At 34.9% G+C, this 24756-nt stretch overlaps 1 protein-coding gene across 7 annotated transcripts in view; it reads left to right on the top strand.

The window, feature by feature from the left end:
• The first annotated feature begins 4824 nt into the window (after positions 1–4824).
• Positions 4825–24756, top strand: part of slit2 (slit homolog 2 (Drosophila)) — a 269197-nt gene continuing 249265 nt past the window's right edge. For 2 of the 7 annotated variants that reach the window (XM_051928682.1, XM_051928683.1), the window contains exons 1-4: positions 4842–6295; positions 10215–10286; positions 12582–12653; positions 19874–19945. In XM_051928682.1, the coding sequence (XP_051784642.1) occupies positions 6126–6295; positions 10215–10286; positions 12582–12653; positions 19874–19945 (386 nt within the window). In that variant the 5' untranslated portion in view covers positions 4842–6125. Of the gene's footprint in view, positions 6296–10214; positions 10287–12581; positions 12654–19873; positions 19946–24756 lie in introns of all 7 variants that reach the window. The other 5 variants (XM_051928684.1, XM_051928679.1, XM_051928680.1 and 2 more) reach the window with 5 other exon arrangements.

Genomic DNA, 24756 nt, shown 5'->3' with positions numbered 1-24756 from the left:
TCACTTGCCTTTCAGGAACTTATCTGGTTCTGCTTAAGAAGAAATTGATTCACGTGATGTATCCATTCCCTTGCATCTCCAACATCTGCAGTTTAAGACACAGTTATACTTTGAGAATTCACTTCTAACAGTATCCATCATTCTTCCCTCCTATATTCCTGACTTAGGACACGCTATCTATGTCTGGATCAGGAATTTCCATTAAGGATTTGAGAATCATGTGTGTGTGCCTTGCAGTAGACTATGTACTGGACTTTCCCAACAAGTGCATAATTGACAACTTATAAAAAACAAAGCTGATGATGTTTTTGTTGAAGGGTGTAAAGTGTTCCAGCATGTTAGCAGACATGTATCCAGTCTTTGCCAAACAGTGGTCAAACTCTTAGAGGACTCTGACACTTGCTAATTATTTGTGTGAATCTCACAGTTTGGTCATTTGTAACAGGAATGTATAGAGGCTGAGCATGTGTCTAACATGGTTTGCCTTCAGAAATGTGGACAATTCTTATGTTAGGAATTGTGGTCCTAACAAGGATTTTAGCTACCCAATAATAGTTAAAAAGATATGTTAGAAGTTGAACATTCTTGTGTGTTGTTGTAGAGTCTACTGTCTACATTTCTGTCCATTTGCAATGGGCATCAACCATAATCAAAATCTCCTTCTAGGCATAAATCTTTGCCTGTGTATGATCTTAAAATAATATTTGTTGGACACAGAGTTAACTGGCTTAGCATTGCCCAATATGTCTCTGTGGAAAATAATAGACTGCTATGCCAATATCTAGTTCCATCATAAGTGGAATTATACTAGTTCCTGGTCTCCCATTTATATGTGAATGTTCTCTTGTATGTGATATGTTGCGCAATCTGAGCTCAGCATCTGAGCCATGACTGACAGTGAGGCCAGCATCTGAGTCACCACTGGTCCCTTTGTCATTCTCCACATAATGCACACATCTATTTTTAACTTAGCCTTTTACACTGTTATTGTTTGGGTCCTGCCCCATATTCTTTAGTACTATGTTTTTTTTTTGGCTTTGCAAACATGCCGATGTGTTCCTTCTTGCTATATGTATTATAGTTCTGATTCTTATACCAGTGGTCATTGTTATGATTTATTTTAACACAAACTCTGCAGTTGTTTCTTGCTTTATTTGATGACAATAAAATGGAAATTTCCTTTAGGCATTTATTGTAATGCTTGGACTACTCTGCCACAAACTCCTTTTGAAACCAGTATCTCCCTAGAACGTGAGTGTAGCTTCGCCTCCATTAATAAGTGATCTGGTGTTGCATTATTCTTCGGGCCACACATTTAGCATACTCTCCTTATATGTTACAGATTTGCAGTATTCAGATAGCATATAGCACAGAGCTTAATCTTTTCCTGGTTCATTTTCTGAAAATGAAAGCAATCTGCGATGAGAAGGGGTTTGGGAGAAAGGTGCTGCTGCAGGGCTAAAGCAGTGTTGCAATAACCTTTTTTGTTCAACTTCTTTTCTGTGATTAGGTTACCAAACAGCCCATATGTTGGGTTCCCAAAAGACTAAGTAGCACCACCAGCTTCTTGTTTTCTCTATTATTGCTAACAGCAATGAAGTGCAGGAATCTTTCAATGTTCTCTGTTCATTTTCCCATATTCATCAAAGGCAATAATGGTTGCCTAAGGCTGATGGCATGCACAAATTTCAGTCAGATAGCCTGTCAGGCTTAATGACTGCAGTTACTGGTTCCTGTTGCCTAGGGGATGTTACATTACACGGCTAGTAACTGCAGTGGATGACAGATTACATGACTGCATCATAACTTTTCAGCATAGTTTCAAGATTCCAAATTATTGCAACATTGCCTCATTTTCACAGTCAATCGACACTGTAGTGTGATGAGGACCTAAGGTGCCCATCGTGCCTTCTCTTTTAACATGGTAGATTGCACTTTTTGAACAGTCTCCAAACAAAGCTTTTCTGACAATATCCTAACTGTGGCCCATGCTACGTTCAGGCATTATGTTGTTATGTGTGTGTATTATATAATTTTATAAAGAATAATGCCTTTGAATTATCTGCATTCAATAATGCAGATTACAACAGTTTCTTGTTAATTGTATCGCCCACAGAAATGATTTAGTTAGATGGGTAACATATGCACATGTATAATACAGCAACCTAATAAAAATGTTGTATTATGCCAACCCTCTGCAGAAGGGTAACCAAGGGCACAACAGAACAATGAAGGCACAAAATTACACAGTTATACCACTGGAAAGGTTAACTTTATTTATAAGCAGTGATGTTGCTTAGGGGAAGCAGACCCACAGTGTCTTACCAGGCCCCTGAAAATGTTGTGGATGACCTGAAGTGAAACTAAATAAAGAAGTCAAGGTGACTGCTCTGGTCTTTTGTGAGGGAGCCAGAGACAAGGTTGTCATACGCACATAGGTCATGAAAAGCTAGTGTGGCTGAGTTGCCAAGGGCATTTTAAGGAGACCCACATTACCAAAAACGTCCAACAGATTTTCAAAAACATGTGAAAGGTTGTAAATGGCTGCTTTAAAAAATGGTCACCTAGGGTCAAGGTTAAGAGGAGGACAATGACAAATACTTTCCAGAGATTGACTCCACATCTTAGGATTTTGGTAGTGATGTAAGGGCAAAGAAATTTTACATGATAATTTTAAAGCTTGCAAGTGAGTCAACTCACCAAACCTGGAGAAGACTTGTAAACCTGCTAAGTGACGGTTTGTAGGCAGGTTTATCATGTGCTTGTGTTTTTGACATGAAATCATATCAAATTTTGTTTGTCACACACAAATTAAACATACAGTGCAATGTGTTCCTCAACTCCAATGACTGTGCCTTTAAGAAGAATATAAAGGGACAATAACAATGCATGATTTTATAAATATTCAAATATCCTTAATAAAATCATAAACCTGTGACAAATAACAAATAATAACTCAATTGGTATACTAATAGATTAAATGACTTAATGTGAGAGAGTTTACAATAGGGCATCATGTAATTCCAGACACTTTCCTTATTCGATATGCAGATGATCTGTGGGAAAAGGCTCCTCCTCAGATATGTCAATTTATTTCTTTGTTTTTTACTTTTCCTTTTAGTTTGTATGTGTTTGCCCTCTATATTCAATTAAAATGAAAAGATTCAAAAAAGTTTGATATTTGATGTTTAGATCACCATTATTAATGTGTATGATATCCTTATATATAGTATCACCAAAGAAAGACTTTAAGACTTTCAGTAATACCTGTTGACTTTTACATACTTCCTTCTATTTTGTTCACTGTTGGTAGTTGCTTAATTTTTCTCTTTAATCTGAAACACTCCAGTGTGGCAGTTAATGTTTCTTTCTTACAATATAAACGACAAAGTTTACTCTCTTTAAAGAGGTGGACACTCTTCTGTGTGCTCATGTGGGATTTTTTTTCAGGCAATCCCACATACTAAAAATGACCATCTTTAGGTTAACTAGTGACTTTAACTTGACTCAGCTTGTGTGATTGTGGTCATATGCCTGAATATGCCCTACAAAAGACTGGGTGTCCCATCCATAGATGCTTAATGCTTTACATGTGATGGGGATGAGATATGATGTGACTTCCTGTGACTCTGTGTTGGAACTACTGTAGTGGGTTGGAAAAATTGATCATGAAGATATATTTTATTTACTGAACCTCTCAACATTTACTGCAAAAGAGCACTGAAGAAGATAAAGTTTTTGCATATTCAACTTTCTTATTATTTACTTGACCATTTATTTTCCTTTTTATAATACAGTATTTAGCAATTCAACATTTAACCATAAATCATGCAAGCTTGACTACTTCTTAGGGACATGTGGCTAGTTTGCAGGTGCAAACTGTTTGTTTGGATAAATTAATGTATGCATACTGCCTCTCTCTCTCTGTCATATATTTTATATAATGTCATTGTGCTTGCAAGTAGAGAGTTGTGGGCAAAGGCTAAAACCTGCCCTGTTTCAGCCCGTGCCTAGAATCAGAATTATTCTATAGTTTTATTTTATTGTTCTGGCATGGCTAGGTAGAGCTCTTCTTTTTTGTGAAGTATAAATGATAGAGTAATTAAAAGCAAATGTAATGTATTTATCTTTATGAACTAAAATAGAGATGACAACAAAGTTATTCATTTTTGGTATGTGTAATTGGTAAAAAAGCAGGTGTATGTTCGCTTTTATTTTCCTAAATCGCTGCTACATTAGGCATAATTAAAGTGTAATTCATTTTGCGTTCTTATTAGTTTAAGCAATTACTTTTTGCTACTAGTTATATTACTATATATATTGGTTAATAACGTGCTATTCTAATCTAATGTAAAGCAACAATGAATTTTTGTAAACAGGATAACACACTTATGAAGATGTACGGAAGAATGGATGGATGGCATTAATATTTTGAACATGGCTGGAGGACAGTTTTCTCTTCCCTGCTTAGTAAAAATGAACTCCCAGTATTTAAAGTGCTCAGCCGTGACAAACCGCTTTACTTCTGCCACTGGCCGGTTTTTCTCAGAAGGTGGTAAAGCTATCAAAGCGCGTCCACACGAAAGAAAAACCCCTTTTAACTTTGTGCCCCCGGCGGTGGTGGGAGTTGGAGGGGGCGGGGGTTGCTGATTCACATACCATTCATTAGAGTTCATTCATCTTTATTAGTTTTAAATTCACCTTTCTCGCTGCCCTGCGCATTGAAATAACTGAAAAAGTCGCTACCCAACAGCAGAGTGAGAAATAAGTAGGTTGGGCTAGAAACGGGTCTTTTGGGTGGGATCACAGGCGGGGTTTGTAGCCGTATAAAACATTAAACCTTGTACATGTCTCTCTCGGGTTTGATTAGTTTCGGAGCGCCTTGGATGCGTGTTGCTCTTCGGCTTTAGTCACAGCATGTGAGGAAAAGGATATATCTACTTCCGAGGCATTTTGGGAATAAATCACTGGAGCGGATAAATAAGCCCATCTTTTAAGGAAGATGAAAATGTATTTTTGCCACATACGTCTGCAGTATTAAATCAGTAAAGCCTGTGTATATGTGGGAAAATACAAACACAAACAATATTCATTCCAAGAAATGAAACTGAATAGGTGGATTGGTTCACCTGTGTTTTTAAGTTGATTGCAGTTACACATCGTGGTGGAAAGAAAGAAAGAAAAAGGGAGCACTGGTTTGGATCGGATTATTGCGTCTTTTCCTCACGGGTAAGGAGCAAGTTTGGGATCAAAAGGTGTATGTGCTTGTGCGCTCGTCCATAAAGGTGGCGCTTCATCATTGTTCAACCGCTAATGTTCACCCACAACCGGACTGTAAAAAATACTTGGAAGTGGTAAGATCTGGAAGGCAAAATAAAAATAAAAAGATCGGAAAGGGGAAGAGGGATCATCTTGTCTGATGCGCATTTGAAGTGGACGTAGGGGGAAGAAGACAAACAAGAACGGGGACTTGCAATTTCTTTTCTGCCTTGGCTGGACATGTGCGGATCTCGCAATTTTCACATTTGCACCGACAGCCGTTCCTCTTGCGTATTGTTGAGAGCTCCCTCATAAAGGTTTGACCAGTAGTGACAAGTTGATGAATGCAGGAAGGAAAATCAATACCAGTCTGCATTACCCACTCGAATATCCGCCTTTTGAATTATATTTGCTTCATACCCGCCACCGCCTCCTCAAGTCACTTTAACAACAGCGGTAACAGAAGGCTCACTTTGATTTGAGCACCGGTAACTAAAGGAGTCAAAGCAGAGAAACTGCACTTCAATTCTGTTTTACCAACTTTTTCAAATTTCATTTTTATTTATAATTGTTTTTAACAAAGTGACTTGATTGGTTTGGCAACAGGAGAACCGATCGATGAAGGCACTGAAATCAAATCAACCAGAGGATTGGACTTCAATTTCGGCGATCGCTGCATAGAAGTGGTTTGGATTATTCGAGGTGTCTCCACTCCTCTGTCTACGTTTATTAATCGAGATCACTCAGCGTTTCTAATATTTCTGGCAAATCCAAAATTTGTTTCAAGCATTACTTGTGGGGGCTTTTGCCGCAGTGTTGTTAGAGCTCTCTGCAGAGTGTAGCCAGGTCTTTGGCTGCTGGCTAAGATGTGTGCACTGCGGAGCTGGTACCTTGCGCTGGGGTTGCTACTCGCCACTGGAACTGCGGAGGGGCAGCCCTGCCCGGCCCAATGCTCCTGCTCCGGGACTACCGTCGACTGCCACGGGCAAGGACTTCGCACTGTGCCGCGAAACATCCCTAGGAATACAGAGAGACTGTGAGTATACTGAATAAGAAAATAAATATATAAACGAGCCAGTTCAGCGTCAGAAACCTGTTAATGTACACAATGAGATATACCCAGCTAAACCGTGTGCTGTTCAAATCTTTAATACCTTCCTAGCTTAAGCGTGGACTTTTTCCGTTCATTGTGCTGCCGACACGCCTGTTGTCAGTTCTCCAGGAGGTCTTAGCTTCTTGCATTACTGTGTTTATATATGAATTTAAACGCACCTACGCGTGTTTACACACATGCCGAGAGTGGAACACCTGAAAGACAGGATTCAGACCAATTGCCGAATGCCCCCTAAAGCATAGCAAGGGGACAAACGCTCGGCGAGGCGAGGGTGTTTTTATTATCCACCCCGTACCCCAGTTGCTTTATCAACCATGTCAAATCTGGCAGTATGCACAGCAAACAGCGCAGGCTCCCGTGAGCAATCTGACAATGCATGACAAACCCACGGGGAGGGGGATTGTGTGCTGACTTTGGGGCCGGAGGGTCGTGTTAGCCAGGAACCTTTAAGATTTGCCCTTCTTTGTGAACTTTTATAACTTTCCAATGAAAAAAACCGCAACCATTAAAATATCTGTTGCGCACACTTGCTGAATATTACAATAGAGTTCAAGTGCCGCGGAAGTATGATTTCCACAAGTAACAAAGTGGACAACGGTAGGGCCTACATGCTAAGGTTAAATAATTATTCTATAGCTGATCAAAGTTTGAAATTTATTCTGAATGAAGACTGGTGTTATCATGAAGGTACACCATAAAGCAATTAAGTGAACCCTTTCAGTGCTTAGCAGAAACATGCATCACCTTTGTTGAACCTCAAAGGTCATTTTAGGGGATAATGACAACTACTGTATGTACTCTGTGTGCGTTTTTAGACATCAAAGCTGTACTTATGTGAACGAGTAGATGTGAAAGTGAGAATGTCATCCGCTCACATCCGTGCTGATAAATTACGATTATTGATATCGCAGCATGTGACATCTTGTATTGTCACATCTCGTATGACAGCTATCAGGTGGCACAGGAGGCGGAATCTTTCTACATCGGCATTTTTGTTGTTCCTGTCACATTTACCAAACACGCAAGTGTTTGTCGGAGAAATACATTTACAAAAATTAGGCAAAGATGTTCCTTTAAATCACAGGTTTGATTTTTTGTGTGTGACGTCGGAAGTTTTGGATCTGTTAAGAAATCTCTAACGCCTTAAAGCCGCAATTTCATTTAGCATGGTAGCTTTGGGAATCTGTCTGTGTCATGGATATGAAAACAGTGACATCCTTGAAGTTTTTGATAAGGACCACAACCTATCTGGGTGGTCCATTTGTTTAGTAATTTGCTCTTTTTATTAATGTTTCTCTCAACCCCTTCACGAATGTTGCTAAGTTTATTGAGACGAGGTGAAGGTTTGTTTTAAGTTAAGATAGTATTAACTTTCTGTTGGTTTTAAAATTAATTGCTGCTGTCATGTACTGTATCTGTTATTGTGCTCGTGCCCCAAGATTGAATTGACAATTTAATGTGAGTTCAGATGTATCTGTCTTGGATCAAAAAAGCAAAAAAGGTTACCTTTATGAAATTAACACTTAAACTTATGAATGGTGGGACACAGAAAGGAAAATATAATTTTATAGGTTGTTTGTGTAAGGGGTTGTGATGGTCTGCTAGTTTTTAGACAATTGTTTTGTTTAATGTCACAAATAATTGTTTTCGCCATTTGCGTTTCATTCGAAGACAGGAAAAGTTAATATTGCAAATGATTTATGTTCCCTTCAGCTAAATATAAGGTTGTTTTGCGTTATTAAGTGGGTGTTTTCTATTTGGATGTCAGCTGGCGTGTTGATATATTTTTGACTGATAATGAATATTGCATTTATTTCTTTAGTACAGCTACTGAGCAACATTACTATATGGTTTTTAAGAGTGTTTCGACAGGGCCTTGCTGCTTCCTTTATCCACAGCTTAGTGTCTTGACATTTAATGTTTCAGAAGTTAAGTAACGACAACATTTAGTTACCTGGAAAATTGAATATAGTCAGATGATTGGAGTCAGCATTTGTATGCTACATTAGTCAAAAAGTAACGTGTTAAGACCGCGCACAACTTCATTTCCATGACTATTTTTTCCCTACAAATATCTGCCCAGCTGACCTGTACTTGTCAACAGTTTTCGACGTGGCATTTCGAATCCTAAATTTGATAGATGCTATATCTGGTTATGTAATACGCTATTATTGATGTTATATTTTAAAACTAGTTTTAAAATAGATTCAATAAACTGACGCGTCCAAGTTTTCCTGAAAATCTCCATAGAGCTCATAGTTTTCTGTCCAACTCTCTCCCGTGTGCTAAAATTGCTTTTAATTATTCGTGTTGGCATGTAGACAATTAAGATTTGGAGTCATTTTTAGACACCTACTTGAAAGTGTGCCATCCACCCTATTTCTCCTCCAGCATTCTGTTTTTTTTTCCTCCGTTCAGTCCCCCCCTTGCACAATGGTAACGTCTGTCTGTTAGGAATTGGACTGAGGGTAGAGATCCCAGTGCTGTTCACCTTTATCTCACTCACGATTCAGTTTATTTGCGGCACCTATCTACAACTGCAGCCCCACCCCCTCCGTCCGACGCCAACAAATGAAGAAGGTAGCCGGTGTTGCTTGAGTGATCCGCTCAAGAAGGCTGAGAGACAGGCTGTCTGCCGCGACAGGGACGCGCTCAATGAGGCATGCGGCTGCGCAGCTTGTGTTTACAGACACCAGGGTTCTGATTTAACTTGGAGCGAGCGACGTGACACATCGTGTGCATTGCCACTTCTTCATTTTCATAATTTCACCCCCAAAGAGTCCCCAACATTTGAATTCGCATTGAAACTTCTTTGTCGGGAGGACTAGTACACCCCATCCCTTAAAAGGGTCTTTTGTTTTCGTTGATGTCAGTGCTTTACGTATATAGACAAATTAAATGCATACGGTACAGGGTACACGTTTTCTCAATTCGTTTTGAAAATAACCTCTTATTTACGCTTATGGGTTCATTATTTTTACACAATATTATAAACTCTTTCAAGTCAAAAAGGTGTCAAGAATATAACATTTTAATAGCTACTTTTCATGTACTACGGCTAGAGCTTCAGAAAAAATGTTGAAGAACCTAAGAATCTGCAGACGGATTTAGAATATTTCTTTCTTTCTTTCTTTCTTTCTTTCTTTCTTTCTTTCTTTCTTTCTTTCTTTCTTTCTTTCTTTCTTTCTTTCTTTCTTTCATCTGTGATTAAATTGTTAAATCCTATAGTATATAGAGTGTTTCATGTTCTTTTATATTGTAGTTGATCAATGTGATTTCCCTTTACTGGTCTGTATAACCAGGCAGTTTCAGTTGCTGTTCTGTAACGTGCTCCATTGAAATAAATAAGAGGTTATAAAAATTTTAATATAGTTGCAGTGTTATGATACAACAGTAGGTTGGCATGTTTTAAGGTAGTGTGGGTGCAGTGGTTAAGGCATTGGACCTTAAACCGTGAGGTTGTGGGTTCTCATTCTGCCACTGACACAATGCGACACTGAGCAAGTCACTTCACCTGCCTGTGCTCCAACTGGATAAAGAAATGTAAACAATTGTATTTGAAATGTTGTAAGTTGCTTTGGATAAAGGCATCAGCCAAGTAAAAAAATGTAAAAGTTATATGCTGATGAAATTAACTTTATGTTCTTGTTGGTAGAAGATCCTGCCCATACCAACAGATTATGGTAATGAAAAATGACATGTTTAAGTATAGAAAGATATTTTCATCTCTTTTTAGGAAATACAGTGTTACCTGTAAAACATTTTTAAATTAAATGTGTTATTTTTATTGGGTGTTTTGCAAATAATACATTGTCAATTTTTATTTTTTCTTGTTTTCAAGGGATTTGAATGCAAATAATCTCACTAGAATCACAAAAACTGATTTTGCTGGCTTGAGGCACCTCCGTGTTTTGTAAGTGTCCAATGTTTATGTATTTTTTGTTTTATTTATTCACTTGTGTCATTTTTCTTACTAAATAATAAAGCCATAAAACAGTCACTTTCTTGCCAGAGTTGGCTGATTTACAGTATAATGCCAACACAACATAAATGTAGTGAACATTTTAATAGCTAACACTAGCACAAATGTATAGAAAATATATTCTTGCATCTGGCATCATGTTGATTCTTGCATGGCACTCAGTGCTGCTGGAACAGACTCTGGCTCCTTAGGACATTGAAATAGAAAAGGAAGTAAATTCAATTCCATTTGATTCAGTTCATTTTTGTAAAGCACTCTTCACTGAGCAATGTAATAGTTCATTCTGGCTTTCCATCTAATTTGTACAGTACTTTGAAGGCATCACAGTTTACAGGCATCTTTAGCAAGCGGTGCTGTCCATTTTTTAATATTTAGTTATCTGACTTTGTTACTCAGTATAAAACACTTTAAAAGCAGTAAAATAAAAACTCTTTTCAGATGAATTCAAAATTCTGCATGTAGATTGATACTAAAACAGTGAGCCATACAAGCAAGCAGCATTTTAGTAAATTTCATTGCATTAATGAAGTAGATAGATAGATAGATAGATAGATAGATAGATAGATAGATAGATAGATAGATAGATAGATAGATAGATAGATAGATAGATAGATAGATAGATAGATAGATAGATAGATACTTTATTAATCCCAAGGGGAAATTCACATTGGACATTGCATAGTGTATATTAAACCATCCTCTTGGATAGGAGCTGCAAAGCAGAGCAGCTTCATTTGTAAGCAAATAACATTGTTTATTTCTAATTTTTTAGGTAGGAAAATCATTGTTGTTGACTGTTTCATGCTTTTGTTGTAGTATGTCTGATGTTGGTTAGATAAAATTACACATAAAGTTTCAGTATTTATATTAACCTTAGTATGCCCTGCTTTGCAGTCATTTGCTGCTGTGATATTTAGTCTTATCTTGTCTCTGGCATGAACACTGTCAGTGATGTGCATACTGTTTACATTTTAAAATGTTCCTATAAACCCAACATATTTTTTTTTATAAATGTAACACTATTGTGCACTCATTTACTGAATATTAATTTTACCTTTGGCATCTATTATTAGATGTTTGTTTTCTTTTTTCCCCACACTTTCCAATATGTGTTGATAATTTACAAGCTACAGCTATTAAAACTACTTTCAAAACTTTTGCTTTAGCGGAATTCAAATGCTATTTCGGTTTATGAGATTTTTTTTAGAAATAATGAATGATTATGGCATACTTATAAGTTCAATTTCATTTTTGCAGTAATTTACAACTAAATATTCAGTGTATATTTTTTAATGTCAGATAGTGGCATATTGATAATATAGCTAGAAAATATGAATTACTGAGTAAGCTTCATTTGGTATTAAAGTATTAGTTTACTCAACATTCATTTAAAATCATTTAATTTATGTGCATCAGAACAGCAGTTGCATATACACTGTATTTCTAATTTTTATATTTTTGTGGTTGAGGTTTGTGATTATTTACTCTAGTAAATCAGGTCTATTTAACCTTATAGTCTTTATTTCACATTAAACATTGGTTGTTTAATTATTTGAATAACAACACCTCAGCACTTTCTATGCCTCTTTTAATTCACAAAACTTACTATATGCATTTTATAATAGTTGTATTCCACCATAAAATAAAATATTGTAATTAGATTTGATGGATTGAAAACTTGGATGAAATGTAGCAAATGTGGCATTGCCATATTCCCATCATGCCAATGTGCATTTTGCAGGTTTGTAATTGAGCATTAATATTTTTAAGGTAAATGTTAAATGTAAATAATGTATCAACATCCCATTTAGTTGTGAGAATGCTTTCTTGTTCTGTTAAAATACACACAGAAAAGTATGATTTTTTTATCGTAATAGTTTAGGAAATGCACCCAGTTAGATACACCTCTGGTGTAGGGAGGCTGTGCTCTATTGTAACATTATCCCCATATGAACAGTAAAACAAAGTAGTGGAGCAGGTTTTAAAGATTTTCTTTACTTGCCAAGGTGAAATGGCTGCTTTTTTCCTCATCCTTGAACCTGTGCCCCAACAGGGTATCAAGTAACAGCAGCCCCTTGTTTGGTAAATCAGTTGCTTAATTGAAGACTATGGCGATCAATGACAAATTCATTCAAGTGAAGAGTGTTTGGCAGATTTGACTTTGCAGTAGAGGTGTTAACTTAGTTCTCCTTCAGATTACGTCAACCCAATTTCTTCTTTCTGTAGGCAACTTATGGAAAACAAAATCAGCATTATTGAGAGAGGAGCATTCCAGGATCTGAAAGAACTAGAGAGATTGTAAGTATACTTGTATATATACTGTAACTTCCAACTTAAGTTCTTTCAGATATAATTAAATGAATGGGAAAATATAAATGCTACCAACATTGAAAACAGGTGTTAGCCATTTACTTTGTTTTTGTTCTACTTTGGCCACTTCTGTGGTGATTAATACTACAGTACATCTGCTGGGGTGGACTGCAATGTGTCTGATCATTTTCATCATACATAGTTTTACAAATGTTATTAATACAATGTACTACTATACTGTCATCACCTTTCATTCATCATTACTAATACAAATTATATCCTTTCTTCACACAATGTGCATCTTCTGCTATAATGTTCATTATTTGATATTACCTTTTAACTTTTAACTCACCAACACTAATAAAACATCTGTTCTCTCTATAGCCATTTCCCATATATAGCAAATAAGGTTAGCAGTATATTTCCCCTTTTCTTTTCTTGTACTTCTATGAAATTTCAAAATTACATATATCCTGGAATTATTGTTTATAATAATTTTTTGTACAGTTGGTTTGAGCCAAACGTTAGTACAGTTTTTCCTTCATCCCAGATCTTGTTTTTGCAAGTTTTTTTTTGTCAAAGTTTAAAATAAATCACTGTAATGAGGGTAACATCCAGTAACAGTACTGCCAGTATTATTTCTTAATGATAAAAAGCATAACTAAAATAAGCACATATTTAAATTAAATGATGTCTTATTAGTACATTGAATAATGTATGACTTTGACATTTATTTAGAAGATGTGGAATATTTGGGTTTTTAAAATACATTATTCATATTTCTTAATCGTAACCATGCAATTTCTTTTTATTGTAAGAAGAAGCAAGCATTATTAGAGCCATAAAATGTTTACCATATATTTAAGTACATGAACTTTTTTCTGACTGTGAGGAAGTAATAAAATTGGTGCTATGTATGGTGTGACTTTCTGGGATTTGAATATTATATGAAAATTTTTGATTTTAATGTTGTGTTGATATTGTAACATATGTTCTGGTATTGTCAAAAATAATATAATTGGTGTGCCTAAAGTCAGTATTAACACATGCTAGAGACTCACTGCTCATGTTTTGCCAATGGTGCAACTAGTACTTTTTATTATATTAAATGTTTAATTTCACCAAAGTAGTGTGATTTCCATAAAGGGGCCTTTTTAGATACTACAGCTGTTGGCCAAGAGCAAATATTTCATATTTTTTGCACATAGGCTTTGAAAATGCTTTTTGTTTGCAATTGTCAAGTTCATTTAATGTAGAGACATTGTTGTATGACAGCCAATTCATCTCCTGGGAGCAAAGAATTCTAGAATAATTTCTTGGGAAACTTGAGTTAAGCTTAACACTGTCCTTTCTTGTGTTAATTCTTTGAGGCTCTCAAATTTTACTTAAAATAGTGTTAACTCAGCTATATATAAATACATTATTCATTATATTAGAATGTCTTCATATGTGAGTTCTGTATGTTTGCATATTTTTATTTTAATACAATGTAGTATGTTTCTCTTAAGTACACAAAAGAAAAATAATGTTGATGTAATTCTTTGCTTTACAATAAATAATTCATTATAATTATGTATATCCAGTTATTTCCAAATGAGCCTTACAAGTAGTTCCTTTTTGTTACACTGCAGTGTCAAACAGCAAGTTACAGTGAAATCCTTTTATCCCAAAGTGGGGAAGAAAATCCAAATCACAACATGAAGCCATTTTGTAGCAAGAAGTAATTAAATGATTAAAGAGGTTTGAAAGACAGCTTTCTCTTTCCTAATAGTATAAAAGTATCTAATTCTGATGCATATAAATTAAATTCTACCAAAAATAATGCACCATCTCATTATTCTTTATAGCAGCTCAAAGCTTCCATAAGCATATTAACTTCAATTTAGAAATCTGGAACCTTTTGCATTTAATCAGTGTTGTAAATGAATATGGTAGGAGACAGGCTTTATTATAATAACAATTGAAATTTATCAGAAGCTGGTTGCGCTCACAGATTGATTTGGAATGGCTTACTAAATACAGTGTTACTTTTAAAACTTGAAACATAAAACTTTTCTTTTTGATGCGTGTGTCATGTAGAAAAATAAATAAATTATAAACTTCCTTTGGAGAAGAAGGCCAGATTGGTTGGCATGTCTGCTTCTGTCAGGTATAAACTATTCTGTGGATACAGCCCAGAGGAAAATAACATGGTTTTCACTTTTAATCAAGACTCTGCCACAGAAGCTAATCCTGCATTGTTCACCTTTTTAGAGTGCAGTGCAGCCTGTAACTGAAAGCCAAGAGTAGAACATGATTCTAACAGAACTAATTACTATGCCAAGTTCTGTTTTGTGACCTTTTGGAGTTCTTTAATTTGTTTTTCCTGTTTGGTAAAGTTACTTTACTTTAATCCCATACACACATTGCAATGCAAATATGAAACCATATCTGAAATACTTTTAAAAGAATAAGTAATTAGTCATGTTCAAATCTAAAAACTTCAGTGAGACACTTCAGAAAACCAGAGATGCCGAGGAATTTAGTAAACATTGGGAAATGAAGTAACTACTAAAATGTAGAAATAAAATGAAAATTTATCATACAGATAATTGTCCAAGTAACACTTGCAGGTTGACAATTTTTTTAATTTTTCAAATTAATTTAATATAAAAAATTGTCTCTGAAATAATGACATAAAAATAATTTTCTTACATTAATATAATATAAATTATAAAATTCTGAACTATCAATATTTTATTTACATTGCAACATGGTAAACTTACAAAATTTAAAATATTTTATTAAGATACAATTTTGCACCAGTTTTTGAATAAATTCATTTTTGTATTTTCAACAGAAGTTATTTTCATTAACACTACTTTGTCGTGGATCTAGAATGCTGGGTTTAAATCTTATTCAGTTGTTGTCCATATAAAGTTTGAGCTGTCTCCCTAGTATCTAAGTGAGGTTTTCCTCAGTGAACTCCCAATTTTCTTCTCAGATCACCAAATATGTATGGACTAGGCAGATTAACAGGTTCAAAATTGTCCCTCTGTGAGTGTGAGAGTACATGCCTGAATGTGCTCTGTAATGGACCGACATCATCTTCAGGTCTGCTTACTGCCTTGAGCTTGATATTGTTGAAATATGCTCTGACCCTTCATGACCCTTATTGGATTAAGCAGGTTTGGAAGGTGTTCCAGGAATCTCTACACCTAAATATTGGTGCTGTAACTAATTTCTTATTTTAAAGTGAAAAATAGACTAACCAGGCTTTATAAAGGTATCAGTTAGTAAATTAAAAGGTGGTGCATCTTTTAATAATTATAACATTTTGTACAATGAAAAGCAGCTCCCGTTGTGAATCTTAGGACCAGATTTGGCAAATAGTAGTGTATATCTTATAAATTCAAAACATATAAAATGTATAATCTTTATATCTGAGGTTTTTTTTGGATATATCATTTGCATCCTTCAATTTTTGAGCTTGTGTGAGCCACGGCAATTGCTTCATCCATGAGCAACTATCTTGTAAACTCATAATAAATCATTCTGGTGCTTAAAAACTCCAGGAGACTGTCTGAATCCTGGGCCCAATCAATTGTGACTTGTAAGAGCTTCTATGTGCCTATTTTTTTTTCTAAAATATCAATGTTACATTTTCCTTCCAGAGCCCAAAGATGTACGGGTAAGATTGATTGGGCGTTCTAAATTGGAATGTTGTGAATGAGAACGGATATGTATTTGAGTGTACCCTGTTATGGACTGGTGCCCCGCCCTTGCATCTAATGCTCTTGAGATAGGCTGAGGTCCTGTGAGACTTTGAATTGCACAAGCAGTGTAGAAAATAGATGGATGGGACAACGAGCTATTTTAGAGCTCATAATCAAGCAAAATTAGAATGACACATGGTCATTAAAATGAATGATTTTTTAATATATTCAAAAAGGAGTTTGTATATGGACACTTGCATTTTCTTAATATCTTTCATGAATGATTGTTTTTTATTAATATTTCTTTGAAACTTGCTATATTTTAGTATCAGAGTGCCATTTTTCATTAGTGCAATGACAGTATCAAAGCAGGTTTTTGTAATAAAAACGTTAAAGGAAATATTAACCAAATTTAACAATTTTAGAGTTAGAATCAAATATAAAACAGATTGCGTTGTTGGGAGGTTTTTGTAGATATTATGTAACTACCATTCATACTACATTAACAACTTCTGCCATGTCTGCTGGAATGGCTAGTGATGAGCCCAGCTCTGTACATCAGTATGGGTTCTCCATAAATAAAGGCCAAGTAAGGAAAAAAACTGAGGAAGCTACACACAGGAAAAGCTGCGGGACCAGCTTTCAATTTCTTAAGGTCAGTCTGTACCTAATGCTTCAGAAAGTGCCACTTCTTTGGAAAACATCCTGCATTGTTCCTGTTCCAAATAAGTCAGGTGCAACTTCACCTAATGACTACAGACCAGTGGCACTTATATCTCAAATCATGAAGACTTTTGAGAGACTGGTCCTGGATTATATGAGTCCTGTTGTGGTAGACCACTTTGATCCACTGTAGTTTGCCTATCAGACAAACATATGAGTGGAGGATGCAATTGTATGTCTACTCCACAAATCTTACTCTCACCTGGACAAATCTGCCAGCACTGTGAGGATTGCATTTTTTTAATATTCCTCCAGTGCCTTCATTACTGTCCAGCCATCCCTAATAAGGGTAAGTTCAGACATACAGTATACAGAGGGTTGTTCCTGTGGTGCCCTACGTTTGGGCAGTTTTGTGAGACTCAAGAGCTGTTTTTCTGTTACAGATATGAGCAACACTTGAGCATCACAAGGAGCAGTTCTTTCTCCATTTCTTTTCACTCTGTATACCTCTGACCATAAATATAACACCAGGTCATGTCACTTGCAGAAATTCTTTGATTATTCTGCACTTGCTGGGTGTATTGATAAGTGGAATGAGACAGAGTGTAGGATTTAGGAGGAGAAATTAGTTTCTTGATGCAAAGAGAATGGTCTGAAGCTTAACATCAGCAAAACCAAAGAACTGGTTATTGACTTTCACCACACCAAAGAGCCTCTATGTCTGGTCACAATTCAGGGAGTGGATGTAGAGGTGGTGCACTCCTACTAGTATTTGGGTGTCCACGTCAACGACAAGTTGGAAAGCTTTCGGAACTCAGAAGAACTATTCTGTATAAGAAGGGACAGAGCAGGCTCTTTTTCCTTAAGAGATTGCATTCATTTAATGTGGGAAGTGACATTCTTCACATCTTCTATAACTCTGTGATGGCCACTGGAATTTTCTACACTGTGGTTTTCTGGGTTGATAACATGACCCACCAAATCAAAAAGCAAATTAAAAGCGCAGGCTCATTTATGGGACGTACTCTGGAACCCCTGGTGGTAGTAGCAAAGGGGAGAATTAAAAGAAAACTGAGGGCCATTATTAAAAATTCTGCAAATCCTCTCTCTGACACACTAGCATGGAGTGCTTCCAGCCAACAAATTATTCAGCAGAAGTGTGTCAAGAAACACTACTGGGGCTCATTTATACCAAAGACAATATGCCTGCATAATGCCTCACAGTCACTATGGTCAGAATTTTTCTTTCTTTTCACCGCCTGGTACTTGAATTAAGTGCATTTGAAAATGGATGGGTGTGTGAAATAAATTATCTTTGACTGTTGGAATATTTAGCTGGTCGGAACAAAATGTTTTACCTTTATACTGCAACTATGCTGCCATGAAAGTGGATTGTTTATAACTGTAATCTTGCAAATCATAATCATCATACCCAGAGGTTGTATATATTAGAAAGCTTTGAAGTAACTGGCAAACAGTCAGTAGTGCTTTCTGTTTCATAAAGTCAAACTTTTTTATTGTTATATGCATAAGCATTGTATATTGTGGTATCTATGCTTCAAAGGGGAACAACTTTAAAATCACATTCATCTGCAACACTCTGAACTTACTACAATATTAACTAAGGTTTTTCATTTTATTTTATTCATATCGTTTACAGTACTTTTTTAATTAGTTTTGAATGTGCTTTTGATAGGATATTTTTGAGTGCACACCTGCATGTGCTTTGTATTTCTTACAGACTTAACAGTTTTTGGTTTGCGCATGGTGTCTATATATTTGTAGTTTATGAATATGCAGGTTAATCTTAGTAATTTTGCTATGATGGGTTATGTTTTTAGTAAGAATTTTTTACTCACATTTTTTATCAGCTATTATAAAAACTGATGTACTTAATTCAGTTTCTACTATCAGTTATACAAAGAATACCAGTTTTTCTTTGGATAGCAGACATCTATTTAAAATAATAAAACACTGTTGAACTTTAACTTTTCTTTTATGTACAACTGTCTGTTTTATTATAACGTCATCTGTTTTCATGTTTGTATCAATTTCTGGATGACATGAGATATTAAAGAAAAGCATATCTTATGTAAGCAGTTATTTGACTGTTGATAGCATTAGGTTTTGTCATTATCGACAGCATGCAATCACTTTCCATTCTAAACCATTTTCCTCTAAATAAAGACAACATTTTTATGTTTTTAATAGTTTACTACCAATACATCTGTGCTTTAAATTTGAATCTGGATGAAATGTTAGATGTTATTGTGAACATTTTATGGCTCTTAAAGTAAATTAAAGAAGGAAGGGATATTTGCTCTCTAGAGACCTTTTTAAGAATTCTGAGCAGAGTTGCTGTTTGTTTTTCCCACATCTGTTTTGTACTCATCCTTTGTCACAGTGTTTGCTAGATGCCGGCTTTTTACTTTCACTTAAATAAGAAGTTTAGTTTGAACTGATGTTTCTAAATGTTAAAGTGACAGTAACTGTTCTAAAGAATTTGTTCACGTTCTACTGCAAAAATTTAACCCTTGGTAGTCTTGAGAAATCAAAATTTTTATTATTATTTCTAGATATTTCTAAATACAATTTGACATATACTTTGCAGTGTAACCTATGTTTTAAGTTGTACCTGAGAAATCTGTCAATTTCACTTTTAACATAATGATGAAATTCAAATAATGAATTCAATTCAAAGTGATTTTATATAACTTTACAATATAGTACATCTGAATGGTACCATTTATTAAAACAGGAAAAGTACAATAGCCACAAATAAATCAGGTTTTAAGGTGCTACATTATGTTTGGTCATGTTGTCACTTTATTATTTTTATTTTGTCTTTAGACGTTTGAACAGGAATAGTCTACAAGTATTCCCAGAACTTCTTTTCCTGGGGACAACAAAGTTATACAGACTGTGAGTATTCCCCTTTCATTCCCATTCCATTGTGCTAAAAATGTGTGCAGCTTTTATGCAATGAGAATAATATACAGTATAAACTTCAGGGTGCGTGTTCTGAAGTTAAAATGCCAGTTACTATCATGGCCCATAGGCTATGGAAACTATTTTTACAGGTGTTTCAAAGGTTTATCCATGTTCCTGAGCCTTTGGATAAGGGTGGAGTATATGATTTTGTAACATTGCTGGATAGTTGTAATTTGCTGTTTGCTATTTTTAAAAGCTGTAAATCAAAATCTAGAATTTACCTATTCTGAAATAACCCCAGGGATCTTCAAAGATGTTGGTTAAGGTGTAAAGAGTAAAAGTGTATGAGTTTGAAGCATTCATTACTCAGGCTCCAGGAAGCTTTTGGAATACAATAAAAAGATTGTAAAGGAATGTTGGATTCATAGCTGCTGCGTGTCCTAGATTTTACATTTTTCTGAGGTGTAGTCATGTCTTAAATGGAAATAAATAGAATACAGAGGCCTTATGACATATGCTTTATATATATATAAGGTACAGGGTGTGCAGTTAACTGTTGTATTTAAAGTTGGAACATTCTAAAACATCTGTGCATGTGTTATATGCTGTGCTTTGAAATGGTCCTTGTTTAGTTTATTTGAAAAAAGATGTAGAGTTCTGTAAGTGGTAATGTGTAAAGTAAAAGAATAACAAGCCTTTAAAATGTTTCCTGGTTGAAACACAAATGTATTTGAAGCAAAGATGCATCATTGGATGGAAAAGGCTTTATTTGTTAAGTATTCTCTTTTCATTGACTTTCCTTTTAAGTGAATTTGTCTGAATGGAAAGTGCATCAGGCCAATATATATAGCAAATTTTCTTCCAGCAGAAGTACGGTATGTAGTTTCATTTGGTACTTTACTCAAATAATGTAATGTTAAACTGTTAAACAATAAAACCCTGTTTCAAAGGTTTTAAATATAAATCTTCCCCGAAGACATTTAAAAGAACAATTAATTATAATTATTTCTTCTATTTAATGTATTAGAAATACTGCTGTACAAGTAATTTTTACAGCTGCTTTAGTCATTTGCAAGTAAAGTAAAATTTAAAATGACTAATAACACATTTTCTGCTATGGGACAGACAAAACCGTATATAGAATACAGTTTGGAAATTAGGTTAGAGTGCTTTAAAGTTAAATTCTTAATTTGACATTTTTTGTTAACTAGCATAGCTTAGTATCCTTTTTGAAAATGTTATGTTGCCAAGGCTGAAAAGTTATTATTTTAAAATACCAAGTGAAAATATTTTCTAAGTCATATTCACAAATAGTCCTTGAGATAAAGCAACATTTGTTTTAATTGCAATAGGAAACACAATTTGTGAAAAGAGTTATATAATACAGTTACACTTATGTTTGTTCCAGCCAGGTAATATTTCAAGTAGTGGTAAAAGAAACACTTAATTGCACCATAATATGGAGAAGCAAAATCAGAAATAACAAAGGAAAACTATCCAGTATTAAAACATAGGTATAAATCTGCAATGGAGGTTTTATATGGTTAGAGGACTAGACGTCTTCTCCATTGTTCTACTACGATAATGTAATATTGACATTTTTTTTAAATATGCATTTCTATAATACATGCTGGAGTACATTAATTTTATGTTCATGTAATATGATGTGAACAGGAACAGATGTAAGCAGGGATAAAAATATGGAAAGGGGCAACCAGAGTAATGGATTTTAGATCATATTTACTTTAATTTAATTTGAAAGGACTGTTGTCAAGTGCAGAGGGGGTTTCTGAACACATATATAAGGTTTTAGGGAATTAGACATCATGAGCGCATTGAATTAAGTGAAGGTGTATGATACAGACAGCAATTGTCAAGCCTAGATGATTTAATGTCTTCTTGAGATGCAGTAATTAATCACTTCATTTGCACTATTGAACTATTAAGGCATCTCTTCCTATGGATAAAGGACCTTTTTTCTATCTATCTATCTATCTATCTATCTATCTATCTATCTATCTATCTATCTATCTATCTATCTATCTATCTATCTATCTATCTATCTATCTATCTATCTATGCACATTATTTTTATCAAAAGACATAAACATAACTAAAGCACTAGATTATTTTTATTTGGAAAGTTTTTTCCATTGGCAAGGAGTTGACCACTTTAGTACAGGACCTTATGCCACTATATGTATTGTTTTGCAATGAACATCAGGAGTTAAACAAAGCCATGTGCTTTCTGAAATTTGTCCAAAGCAATAAGAAAAATAAGCTATTTTTATAAATCAAAAAATAAATATAGTTGGAACATTAGTTGGCTGAATATTGAAAATGTCTATTTCACTATGTGATCTGAGATCCATTAATTAGTTTTTATTTATAGTTGCCATTCTCCATTCAGGAAACCTAATCATTTCACTGTATTAGTTAATATCCTGATAAAGTCCATGCAAAATTAAAATATTTGCACTTGGAAAATGATAATACTTTTCATAACTGGCATTTTAGTGTTTTTGAAATTTAACAGAAACAATGTAAATTTGAAAAGGCTTTGAGCTATCCATGCCTTTTAATGTAGTGTTGCGAAAGAAATACTAGAGGGCTGTGTAGGTGGTTTTGTTCTGCTGGCCAAAGTGCAGTATGATAGGGGAATACGCGATTAGACATGGCTGACTACGTCTATTGAACAAGCTATCATTTCTCCTATCTCCTCAAGTTTGTCTTTGGATTGGCTCAATGTTTACTGTAGGTGAAGATGCTTGCCCAGAAATACTACTCCGGTTACAGCTGTGTTTACAGGAACAAGAGTCCAGCTTACATAGCACAGCAATTCTCCCAGTTCATTAACAGTGCTCTGTAAAATAATACCCACTCAGTATAAACTATGGGGCAGCATAATAAAATTAAATACACTTGTTGACAAGAAAAAATAGGCAAGAGGAAAACAAAGAGTACTCTTATCTTATTTGAACTGAATTGTTAGATCACAAAAAAGTGTAAAAGAATAAGAATCATATTAGATAGGATACTGTATAACATTCAACTATGGAGCACGTGTTTTATTATTTACAGTAATTCACCTGTTGTTTTTTGTGAACGAAAATAAACACTTGTATAAAAATGTCAGTAATTACCATTACATTAATGGCTAGATATCTTTCACCACAGGCACAATTTTTGACATGCTGTTATGTACAATACTCTGGATGCCCATTCACAGTTTCTGGTGATCTTCTAATAATAACCAAATTAAAAATGAATGGTTAATAGACTAAAAAGTGCTAATGCTATTGTCAGCCAAATGAGCTTTGACTTTCTATTTAAACATGTTGACTCACAGCTCATTGATTATAGTTTGTTGATCAGCTTTTTCTTATTGAGACAGTGGATCATATCAGCCCATCGTCAGTTTTGGCAAGATACCAGCAAAATGCAAAGTTCTTCATTTGTCAAAAGTTTTCTAGTAAAGAGGCTAATGCTTAAGTTAAGACATATGAAAATTCAACAACATGTGTGTGATTATGCACATCTATTCTGTATAAAAATACATATAAGTCAGAAATATAACATATATATATCTTTATTCAGAAGCTTCATCTTGGTTTAACATTTGATTCAGAGCTCTTAATGTTTAGGATTAAACTACAAGGCGGGATAGGGAGCCTTTACAAAATTCCTTCTGAATTAATTTCTGCCAGCTATGATTAAAGTGTGGGGCACTGGATATGTCAGATAGCATAGTTCTGTTCTTCATTTTACTCTTGGCCTCTTTGGCCCCTGCCACATTAAATCTAACAATGGCTACACAGGAATTGCAGGTTACAGTTGCTACGGTTACCGTTGTCTGATCACATCGACATCATTACTCATCCAGTAAGCTGCCATGATAGCTACCGCTGGTTTGGAGTGCTGGGAATACTCTGATGGTTTTTGAAGCAAAGACAGAATAAAAGTTATTCTGAATGGCTGTCATAGGTATTTTACAACCAAAAGTATGAGAACAATTTGTTGTTATTTATTGAATTGACATATCGTTTCTTTGTACTTGTCGTAACAGGTTTTAAATTGACTACCATCTGGTACTTAAAAACACCCTCAGTTAAAATTTGCCTTTTGAGTTCTGATCCCTTTTTATAACAATTGTATGCTCCACCAGTAAGAGAGAGAGAGGGAGAGAGCACTTTCGCAACTTTAGGAAAAGTTACTTTTCTTCTGTGACATTTACTACAACTCTAAATCAGTCACATTAGTGACTAGAGGATAATGACTTGAGGCTTCAAGCTCATTGCGGTGTGTAAAGCTTAATGGGTTCAATAAATTATTGCTGCTTAAAAACTGTTTATTCTTGTGAAAGTAATTATGGATTGACAAAACAGAGTGATGATGTTGAGCCTGGTGAATATGCAGTCTAGTCTCTAAAGAACAAAAATAAATAAATATAACATGAATTTATAAGATCTTAGCAGAATATATCACAAAAATATTGTTCAGTAAGATAAATAAAGTCACATTAAAATAAATATTTTTCAACATATTTTGAAGTTAGTGTGTCCCATACCCTTAATTCTATTCTGTTTACTTGGTTGACTTTCTGTCATTCATTTTATGTGCCTTTATGGTGGGATGGGTGGATGCAGCATCCTTTGCCAATTTGCCAGGTCCTAAAAGCCCTGAAATGATGGAGCTGTGGTAAAACATCAGTCAGGAACAAAAAGTGGTAAACAAAGTTGTAAACCATTGGATCTGCAAGACGTCGGAATCTGTTTGAAAGTAAAAAGCAATAGCAGAAATTAA

This window comes from Erpetoichthys calabaricus, chromosome 5, assembly GCF_900747795.2.
Source record: "Erpetoichthys calabaricus chromosome 5, fErpCal1.3, whole genome shotgun sequence".
NCBI lineage: Eukaryota > Metazoa > Chordata > Cladistia > Polypteriformes > Polypteridae > Erpetoichthys > Erpetoichthys calabaricus.
This window is presented reverse-complemented; position numbering and strand designations above follow the sequence as displayed.